At 58.4% G+C, this 10704-nt stretch overlaps 2 protein-coding genes across 2 annotated transcripts; one reads left to right on the top strand and one right to left on the bottom strand.

The window, feature by feature from the left end:
- Positions 1-68: 68 nt before the first annotated feature.
- SRPRA (SRP receptor subunit alpha) lies at positions 69-6340 on the bottom strand. The gene is made up of 14 exons (XM_063417691.1): positions 6162-6340; positions 5350-5433; positions 4388-4551; positions 4131-4291; positions 3859-4009; positions 3267-3417; positions 3012-3118; positions 2704-2822; positions 2337-2423; positions 2077-2249; positions 1773-1986; positions 1536-1699; positions 1312-1410; positions 69-1098 (listed from the first exon to the last, which is right to left on the bottom strand). The coding sequence occupies exons 1-14, from the start codon at positions 6279-6281 to the stop codon at positions 970-972; spliced, it is 1923 nt and encodes a 640-aa protein (XP_063273761.1). The 5' UTR covers positions 6282-6340; the 3' UTR covers positions 69-969.
- Positions 6341-6437: 97 nt separating this feature from the next.
- Positions 6438-10577, top strand: FOXRED1 (FAD dependent oxidoreductase domain containing 1). Its single transcript, XM_063417963.1, has 10 exons — positions 6438-6621; positions 7351-7592; positions 7675-7785; positions 7863-7981; positions 8236-8330; positions 8428-8529; positions 8607-8674; positions 8808-8956; positions 9705-9834; positions 9909-10577. Exons 1-10 carry the CDS (start codon positions 6438-6440, stop codon positions 10266-10268), a joined length of 1560 nt encoding a protein of 519 aa, XP_063274033.1. The 3' UTR covers positions 10269-10577.
- The last annotated feature ends 127 nt before the right edge of the window (positions 10578-10704 follow it).

Raw genomic sequence — 10704 nt, 5'->3', positions numbered from 1 at the left:
CACAATCACACTGGTGGGAGTTCATCTCCCCTAAACCCAGTAGGAAACAGGTCCTGGCTGGAGGCAAGTTATTTATACACAGAGAACAAATTATGAAGTTTATTTTATATAAATTATGTCTCTTAGCAGACAGCATTCAATTTATTGCACTATAGCACATCTGCAATACAGAGCTACAAGACATTGTCAGAGAGGTTTGTATTATTCAGTGTAGCACTTCCAACTGGGATCAAGAGGCACTCGGAGGGGGGAGAAAGGGTGCAGGAAAGCAGCAAGCAGCCACCAGCAGAACCATTCTCTTCCAGTATTAATGTGGTTTGGTTTGTTTTTTCCTTTTTACTAGCAAATAATGCCAAGACCAGCAGGCAGGTGCCAGGCAGGGCATGCTGCCTTCCTCCTCTGGACTTGGCTGCTGCAGCTGTCCAGCTCCTGCCCAAATCCATGGTGTCTAGGGACCCTGCTCTGAAGTCCAAGTGAGGACAGATATGGGTGACTTTAAGGCAATTTAGCATGTCCCCTCCTGCCCAGCACAGGCCGTCACCTTTTTTTGGTTTATCAGCTTCAGTGGGGCTGCCATGAGCAGCGACATCAACAGCCAGATCTAACGCTGCCCCTAAGCCCAAGTCCCTCTCTCCTCCTCCCTAAGCTGGTCTAAAAATCAAAAGCAACTCAAAAAAAACCCTTCAAACCCACCAAAAAGCACAGCAGATCCTGGCACCACCCACCCCCCCGTGCAGCATGAACAATACAAAGCTCTGGATTCGGCCTCCCTGCAAGGGAGTCTGCGTCACTGGACACAGAATGGAGGAACCCCGGGAAGGGCTTTTTCTGGATAAAAGGAGGTTTATCCAAAAAAAGTACTCCTTGTGCTGCTATTCCTCCATTCTGTTCCGCACTACACGGGAAAGACTAGATGGTGACAGGGTAAAGCAGGTTCTTCTGGGACATCTGCACACAGCAATTTGGTGTTTAGGCCTTCATGAGTGCTGCGACCACGGCCTTGGCGTTAAGGCTTCTCAGATCACAGTAGGTTTGTCCGGTACCAACGAAAACGATGGGCTTGCTCGTGATGTAGGTCATGGAGATGGCGGCGCCCACCTGCAGGGACAAGCAGCACCATGAAATCCTGCACTCCCTTCAGGGAGCTCGTCATTCATTCATCCCCCATGCGTGGAAACCAGACTTGTAAATTCGGGTTCAATGGCTTAAACACAAGAAGAAAGTGCAGGAGTGCCCTGTGTTTGACAGTTCCTGTCTCTCCTCTCCAGTCAGGGTCAGGAAGCTCTGCAGCCACCTCAGCAGCCTCCTTACCTTGTCATCGATGGTATCGAACTTGGTGAGGACGATCCCATCGATGAGCCGTGGTGTCTGGGCCATGGAGTGATCAGCCAGGGCCTTGTTGAACTTGACCTGAGGGAGAAAAAAGATCCAAGGAATTCATTTGTGGCACTGCCACTGCCCAATTCTCTGCTAAAACCTACAGAAAAGGGTTCTTTTCCCTCCTCATCTCTCAGGAGCAAAGCCTCCACACTCACCAGCTGATCCACAGCCTCGTTTCCCACCAGTGCTTCCCCAACGAACAGGACCAGGTCAGGAGCGTTGACAGCGATGAGTTTGGCCAGCGCGGTCATCAGGGGTGCGTTGTCCTGCATGCGTCCCGCCGTGTCCACCAGCACCACGTCAAAGCCCTGGTTCCGAGCTGGGGTGGCAGGGAGGCAGCGTGAAGGAGGGCACTGCCAGGGCAGCGCCGCCCGCCCCGGCTCCGCGCGTACCGTAGGAGATGGCCTCCATGGCGATGCCCGCGGCGTCCTTGCCGTATCCCTTCTCGTAGAGCTGCACCATGGTGCGCCCACCGTGGCTCTCCGGAGGGTGCAGCGCGTTGAGGCGGCGCGTGTGGGTGCGCAGCTGCTCCACCGCTCCCGCGCGGAACGTGTCACAGGCGGCAATGAGGACGCTGAAGCCGTTCTCGATGAGCCAGAACGAGATCTGCAGGTAGCAGCAGGTCAGAAAAGCCCGTTAGTAGCTACACAACCTGACCCCATCGCCCCAGTCCTGCAGTCCGGGATCCTGTCCTGCCTTGGCCAGGTTGGTGGATTTCCCGACACCGTTGACGCCACAGAAGGTGACAACATAGGGCCGGCGATGGCGCTGGGCGTCCATGACATCGCGGAGCACGTCCACACGGCGCTGCGGCTGCAGGATCTGCACCAGTGCCTCCTGCAGCGCCTGCTTCACCGTCGAGGTCACCGCTGGGAAAAGGGCATGGAAACAGCACATGTCACACATGGGGAATACTGAGCTCCAAACCACAGGCAGGCTGCCACATGGACACTTACTGGTGAACGTTCCCATCACCTTCCCTTCCAGTTTCTTGGCCACAGATTCACAGAGCTGCACTGCAATCTCAGCTGCCACATTTTTAGCTTTGAGGAAGACAGAGCAGAGTCAGTGCTGCTGAGAAGGTTACGCATGTCCCACATTGGTGTCAAGGGAAGGATGGAGTCAGTGTGCAGGATTCCCACCAGACCTGACTGTGCCCCCCTTTTGCTGCACTCTCGAGGACTCCTCAGGGGTGAGGAAAGAGCCCACCACAGTTCCTGGGGGCAAGAATATTCCAAACCACAGGCACTACCCACACTGGGGCCCACCCAACAGAGCACAGGGAACCACCACTAACCCCTCACACCACAGATCCAGACGTACCAATCAAGTGATCCTTCATCTTCTCCAGCACAGGGTCCATGTCATCTCTGGTCAAGCTCTTGGAACCCACCAGGCCCTTCAGCATGCCAAACATGCCCCCCAGGCCACCCTTCTTCGCACTGTGGACAAGCAGAAGAGTTACATTGAGGTTTGAGGGTGACCATCTGCAAAGGTCAGATGCAGAAGGACTTGCCCTGAGCGGACAAACACATCAGTTTGTGCTTCCTGCATTACTGGTTAGACTGGAACAGGAGTTACGGGAGACAAATCAAGAACCGTGTGACAAGCAAGGGCTGTGGAGCCTCTACCTGGGTTTTGAAGGGTTCTGGACAACTTTCTCCTCTTCAGCTTCATCATCACTCTCATACTCCAGGTCATAGAGGCGGCCAGGCTCACGATTTTTGTCCCCCAGGGCCTGCAAGGGGAGGAAGCAGCTTTATGGGCTGAGTGCCACAATCCTTGTTTCATGTTTATGATCCCTTCTCATCCAGGCACAGAGACTGGGCTGGGTTCATTATGCCCAGAGGATGCAGCACAGCAAATGGAGCCTGACCTCTCCTTACCATGTCAGGGTCAAACTCCTCCACAGGACAAGCCTCTGCGCTGCCGTTGGTAGCGGAATTACTGTAATCGAGGACTTTGGCATTAGAGTTCCCCAGATCCCACACCCGGGGCTTCTTCCCCTTCTCCTTCTGTGTGTCAGGCTTTGGAGATCTGGTGGAACAAAGACCAGAAACGTGTTGTGTTCAGTGCAGGGAAGCAGCAGCCATCACCTCCTTTGGAGATGTGAAAAATAAAAGCCTGGATTACCCAAAAACGCAGAAATTGACTGATCCGATCTCCAGAGTTTATCTGGACTTTAACCCTGTATGGCACCACTTCCCCTCAAGCCAGGTATCAATGCACTGTTGTCTGCTCACTAAACATAGGTCTGGACCTCTCCCAGGGTTTTGGGATCTCACAGCAAAGAAAATCAGGTTCTATTACCCCTCCAGGACCCCCAGGTGTCTTCTCCCAGTCTTTTCAGCAAGGAGGGAAATCAGGGAAATAAGGTCCAGGAAAGTGAGCTTTGGCTTCCAGGAATCACCAAAAGGAGGAGATCCAGCCATGGCCTAGTTCAAAGCACAGGCAGACTGAAATGCCCTCATCACCCACCTGGACTTCTCCCCAGCTTTCATGTGTCTCCTGAAGAATTCCTCCCGATTCTTCTGCAGGATTTCATCTTTAGTCAGTTCTTCCTTATCCCCTGCTGAGTGCTGCTTGTCAGCTGCAGATGCTTTACTGGGCACTGCCACAGCTTCTGTTCCTGACAGGAAGAGCCCAAATACAAGCTCAGTCCAGCTCCAAGCAAATTGGGAAAGCACAGGCTGCAACACATTACTCTGGAATATTTATTTCCCTCCCATTCATCTTCCCCATCAACTCACCATCCTTTTTGGAACCTTTGTTCTTCTTGTTCTTGACCTTCTCCTTTGGTTTCTCCCCTCGGGTTTCAATCATACACTTGACAGTCTTCTGGGATTTCAGAGACTGCTCAAACGTCTTCATTACCGTGGGAGCTCGGACTTTGCTGCTCTCCTCCGCATCCCTGCAGGGAGGTGACCCATTAGCCTGGATTTCAGCTCTTCCCCCGCTCCCATCTCTGCTCAAAACAGAAATTCAAGACAAAACCCAAGCTCTCTACCGGAGGAGGCGCATGAAGTCATCTTTAAAATCAAAGGTGCCATTTAGGAGGCCCAGGGCGCCCTTCTGCTGGAACTCGTTGCGGTACTTGTCTCGGAACTCCTTATGGACGTCGTCTATCAACTTGTCCACGTAGGTTAGAGTCAGGATTTTCTGGAAGCCCACCTGCCAAGGGGCATGGCCAACAGACACTGCACTTCCAGCTCATTCAACAGCAGCAAGCAAGCAAAAACCTCTCTGTTTAATTCAGAGTTCTTTAGCTTGCACAAGCTTCAGCCTGCACTTGCTGCTTCATCTTCCCAGGCTTTTAAAATGCCCCCAAAAAGGTGAAAAAGAGCCCAGTGCTTCACTTCAACAGGTGACCCTAACACACAAAAGCTGTCTCATGGCAAGAAAGACACACAGGGCAAGGGCAGAAAACCTTTAGCTTATCTGTGGGTAAACAGGGAAGGTTGTATGGATTTATGGAGATAAGGTGCCAAGAGACCGAAAAAGAGAGCGTTAAATGCTCCATAAAGTGACAAGAATGACACATTTCTGGCTTTTTTTCAATAGATCTGGCCAAAGTGAAGTTTTACAAGGCTGCAGCTTCTATTTGAGGTTTGATTAGTTTTAATCCTGTTGCAGATGATTAAAAAAAGCTGCTACTGCAGTGGCATTCAGCTGACAGACACCCCTGTTCCCCCTCTGGAGGGAGCCTGGCTACACGGGGGTCACTGCTCATCCCCCTGAAACACTCATCACAGCCCCTCACCCCCCAAAATCCCAGAGACAGAGGAGCCAAAGCAGTCTGGGAGCCGAGGTCAGCCCTACGCAATGCTAACAGCTGTTTGCTCAAACCTCAGCACAACGGGAACTGTTCCCCTCTCTTCTGAGGCAATACCCTTCCTCTGGGTCTGGGGACATGTAGGGGGTTTGAGGGACCCTCCTGCCACCCCAGGGGTGCCTGGGGGGGTCACTTACCACAAACACCAGCTCAAACTGGTTGTCCAGTTTGTACTTAAGTGTGAGGGCTTCATGGGTGAAGGAGTTGTTGCCACCTCTCTCCTGGGGGAGAGGAGCTGTCAGAATGGGGGTGCCAGCAGCACCCACCATCCCCTCATCCCTGTCATCCCCCTCTCCCCACCATCATCCCTGTCACCTCCCTTTCCCAAAGTGGTCCAGCATCCCTTACACATGACCCCACACGCCCTGGGCAGGTGGTCCCATCCATCCCCCTCAGCTGCAGAGCCCACCCACCCCGGGGTGCTCGTGTCCCTCTCTGCCCGTCCCAGGCCAGTGATCCCACCCGAGTCTCTCTCCTCCCAAGGTGACGGTCCCACACCCCCAGATGGGTGACCCCACACCCGTCCGCACCCCCAGAGCTGGCCGTGCCTGTGTCCCCCCAACAGGTGATCCCACCTGTGTGCCACCCCTCTCCTCTGTCCCCAGGCAGATGGTCCCACTCATGTCCTTCCTCCCCATGCAGGGCCTCCCATCCACCGCCCCCTCAATGCCCTGATCCCATTCCCCCCGAGATGCTCGTTCCCGTGTTTCCCCCACGGTCCCAGTCCCCGTTCCCCCGCCAGCTGCGTGGCCTCACCTGATTTCCCTTCCCAGGTAGCCGGTGCCATCCCCGCCTCCCCCGCCATGTCTGCGGTCTCACCCCTCCCCCCTCCCCGGGCGGATGGTTCCCGCCGCCCCCCCCTCGCGGCAGGTGGGCTCTCCCACTCCCCCCGCCCAGGTATGTGACCCCCGCCCAACCCTCCGCGCCCCGGCAGCCGCTCCCGCCCGACCTGCAGGAGGACGGAGCGGATGAGGGCGTTGACGGGGGCGGTGGCGGCGGGCCCGCGCACGCCCTGGAAGCACCAGAGGACGAGGCCGCCCTTGCTGAAGATGGTGAAGAAGTCGAGCATGGCGGCGGCGCCGGGCCCGGCGGGGCGCACACGTCGCTCTGCCCCGCGCTTCCGCCGGAAGCCCCGCCCCCTCGCGCCATTGGCGGGACGGCGGCGGGCGGGGGCGGGGCGGAGGCCCGGCCCGTGGGGGCGGGGTCACGGGGAGGGGGCGGGGCCATGCTGCGGTGGGGGCGCGCGCGGCGCGCGCTGGGGTTGGGGGGGCTGGGGGGGGGAACAGCGGGAAGGGCCCCGGGATGGGGGAGGACCCCGGGGGGAGCCCCGGAACCGGGGGCGATCCCGGCAGGGGTCTCGGGCCGCCCCCTCCGCACCGCGGGTCCGCTCAGCGCCGACTTCTTCCGCGGTGAGATCCGAGGGGTCCCTGGCACCGCGCCGGGGATTCGGGGCACGGGGAGAATGGAGGGGAGGCGGGGTGTGGATCCCCGGGAATGGGGAGGGGGTCAGGTAAATCGGGGTGTCCCAGTGAATGGAGGGGTTGCTGGGGTGTGTAAGGATACACGGCAGGGTCGGGATTGCTGGGAATGGGGGTGGCAGGGAATGGGGGGGTCCCTGGGAATGGGGGGTCCCGGGGAATGGCGCTCGGGCTTGAGGCGATCCCCGGGGACTGCGGGAGATGGCAGTGAGATGGCGGGAGATGGCAGTGGGCACTGGAGGGCTTGGGGCAGAATTGGGTGGCTGCTGGTCTCAGGGAACTGGGGGGTTCGGGGGAAACTGGAGAGAGGGTCCCAGTGGGGATCGGGGGTCCCAAGGGGGTGCATCGCAGGGGCCTGGTGGAGGTCTTGAGTGATTCCCGAGAGCGGACTGGGGGACCGGGAGGGGCTGGTGGGGATCCCGGGGGACAGGGGAGCGGTTCTGGTGGTTCAGAGAGGGTCTGGGGGCGCTTTCCCAATCACCCAAGGGGACCTGGGGGGATTCGCAGAGAGGCCTGGGGGGAGTCTGAGGAACCGGGGGTATCCTGGGAAGGTCCTAGACGGGTCTAGAGGAGTCCCAAGGGATGCAGGGGGTACCGGGGTGGTGCACGGGGAGCTGCCAGCTGTGCCCCCAGGCTCGGCAGCCCCCGTTCCGCCGGCAGAGCTGGGGCAGACCCTGGAGCGCATGGCACAGACCCTGCGGGATCAGCTGCCATCCTCGGGGAGCGGAGGACGGGGCTGGATTCCCCCGGGGACCCACCCCGACCCCCGGCCCCCCGACGAGGCCGATGTGGTGGTGGTGGGCGGTGGCGTGGTGGGCTGGTCCGTGGCGTACTGGCTGAAGGTGCTGGAGGGCCGGAGGCGGCACGGGATGAAGGTGCTGGTGGTGGAGCGGGACCCCATGGTGAGACACCCCCTCCCCGGGCAGGGTATGGCCTTGGGGACCCCCCTGAACCCCTTGTATTCTGGCTGGTCCTCTCCTTCAGTATTCCAGAGCCTCCACGGTGCTGTCAGCGGGGGGGATCCGGCAGCAGTTTTCCCTCCCGGAAAACATCCAAATGTCCCGTTTCTCTGCCAGCTTCCTCCGTGACATCAATGTACGTGGGGTTATGTGGGCAGAGGGTAATTTGGGGAATCCAGCCCTGCTCACTGTGGTGCCCCTGTCTCCTTACAGGAGCACCTTGGGGTGCCGAATGAGCCCCCCATTGACATCCAGTTCCAGCCCTCTGGGTACCTGTTCCTCGCATCTCCCCAGAACGCTGCTGCCCTGGAGGCCACCGTCCAGCTCCAGAGGTGGGGGACCCACATGGGACCCTCCCGGGAGGGGAGGTTTCAGGGGCTGGGGGTCACCCTGACCCAATGTGTTGGTTTAACACGGATGGTAAAAAACAGTTAGTGATTGACTTTGAAATTAACACAGATCAGCCAGTTAAATGTAGGTATACACCCCTCGGTCACACACAGAACAGACAATTGGGGATATGGGGTGGAATGTCCTAGGGTGACTTTGTGATGCTACAGCCTCCTCCACATGCTGCCCATCCCAGGGATGAAGGGGCGCAGGTGACCTTGCTGTCTCCCACCCAGCTGAAGACAAAGTTCCCCTGGATAAACACGGAGGATGTGGCTGTGGCATCTTATGGTATGTGGGAAGATGGGGAGGATGTGGTCCAGTCCCCCAAAGTGTGTGTATTGGGGGGGTCACACAGTAGTGCCCCCCTCCATGTTTCCGTGCCCAGGTCTGGAGGATGAAGGCTGGTTTGACCCCTGGACCCTCCTCAACGCTTTCCGGCGCAAAGCCACATCCCTGGGAGTCCAGAGCTGCTCCGGGGAGGTGCGAGGTGAGGGATGGGGGTACACAGCGAGGTTTGCCCCCTGCCACCCCCAGGACCCCTCACCTCACCCTAAAACCCTCCAGGTTTTGTCACCTCGGCCAACCACATGATGCCATCAGCACAGCTGTCTGCACGCATCAAATACGTCCACGTGAGTGTGTGTGTGACACCCCCGCTCCCCGGGAGTGCCCGTGACCCCTGTGTGCCCGTGACCCCCGTGTGCCCGTGACCCCCGTGTGCCCGTGACCCCATGTGCCCGTGACTCCCTGTCTGTGCCCTCCCAGGTCCACATGCCAGACAGCCTGGAGTACCAGCCGGTCGCCTGTGCCATCGTGGTCAATGCTGCGGGTGCCTGGGCTGGGCAGCTGCTGGAGGCAGAAGGGCTGCCCAGGGGGCTGTGCCGGCCCCCGCTGCCCATCCAGCCCAGGAAGAGGTACTGGGGGGCTCACAGCAGGGACAGCCTGGCAGCACCCCCTCTGTTGTGGGTCAGAGTGGGGGCACATCCCAGCAACTCCTCTTTCAGGGGGTGATGCCCTTGGTGCTGTTTTGGGGGGTACTCTAGCACCCACCACCCCTGTGTCATCCTCAGCACTTTCATTTTTGGGGAGTGTCATCCTGGCACCCCTCTGTCTATGAGGGGGTGACATGAATCCCTAGGTGCTATTTTTTGGGGATCACAGAATGGGACACATATTCCAGCACCCGCCACCATCCAACTTCTGGGGGGGATGGTGAGCTTCCTCAGTTTTTTATTTGGAGGTGGGGTCTTGCATCCTGGAGCTCCCATTATTCCTCAAGTGCCCTCAGCCCCAGTGTCCCCATTATGTCTCCATACTCCCAATCCTGGTGTCCCCATTATTACCCTCAGTGTCACCTGTTGTCCCCCAGGGTCCCCAGCCCCAGTACCACAGTATTCCCCCATATTCCCAGAACCCCTATTACTCCCCCAGTGCCCCCATTACCCTGCCAATGCTCATAGCCCTATTACCCCCATTATCCCCCCCAGTACTTCAATTTTCCCCCCAGTGCCCACAGTCCCAGCCCCTCCGGTGTACCTAGGAGTGACATGATCCCCCAATGTTGTTTTTGGGGGGTTACCAACATCTCCACATCCCAGCCCCACCGCACCATACTGGGGGGCAAGGGGAGCACCCCTCATGCTCTCTTTGGGGGTTCCCCAGGTATGTGTTCACCTGGCACTGCCCCAATGGCCCTGGCCTCTCCTGCCCCTTCCTCATCGACACCTCTGGTGCTTATTTCCGTCGGGACGGCTTCGCCGGGAATTACCTGGGCGGGATGAGCCCCCCTGAGGTGAGCCCGCGGGGTCCCCTCAGATCATTCACCCCCGTTGTTTATCAGACGCCTCCAAGCGTGTCCTTTTCCAGGAGGAAGAGCCGGATACCAGCGATCTCTCGGTGGATCACGATTATTTCCAGGAGCGGATCTGGCCCCTGCTGGCCCGGCGGGTCCCGGCTTTCGAATCCCTGCGGGTCGGGGGCTCTTGGGCTGGGTACTATGACTACAACACCTTCGACCAGAACGGGGTGCTGGGCCCACACCCCCGCCTGGAAAACCTGTTCTCAGCCGCGGGTTTCAGCGGCCACGGGCTCCAACACGCGCCGGCCACTGGCAGGGCGGTGGCCGAGCTGGTGATGAAGGGCCGGTATGAGACCCTGGATCTGCGGAGGCTGGGGTGGGACAGGCTGGTGGATGGGGAGCCACTGGAGGAGCACAGTGTGATTTGATGGGGGTGGGGAGGGGGGAAACTGAGGCACAACCGTGCACCCCCTCCCCAGGCCAGAGGTCGTGTCCTGTAGGAATAAAATGGATGGATGGATGATGAGCATGCCAGGTAATTAATGGGGTCTGCACCTGCTATGCTCCCTCCACCAGTGCTACCAGTATCCTCCCCAGTAGCCTGAATTCTAATGTCCTCCACAACTTCTGTGTCCCCACTACACCCCATTCCCTCCCAGTATCCCCCTTATGTTCCCGCAGTGTCCCCAGTATCCCACAATGTTACGTATTGCCTCCCCAAATTCCCCTTAGTTCCAGTGTCCTCACAGTCCCCCATTCTCCCAGTGCTCCCATTATCCCTCCAATGTCCTCCAGTACCCCCATTACATTCCTATCCTCCAGATCCAGTGTCCGTGTTGTTCCCCCAGTGTCCCACGTTGTCCC

Source organism: Prinia subflava, chromosome 22, assembly GCF_021018805.1.
Source record: "Prinia subflava isolate CZ2003 ecotype Zambia chromosome 22, Cam_Psub_1.2, whole genome shotgun sequence".
Taxonomy (NCBI): domain Eukaryota; kingdom Metazoa; phylum Chordata; class Aves; order Passeriformes; family Cisticolidae; genus Prinia; species Prinia subflava.
Note: the sequence above shows the minus strand (reverse complement) of the source record. Positions and strands in the feature narration are given on the sequence as shown.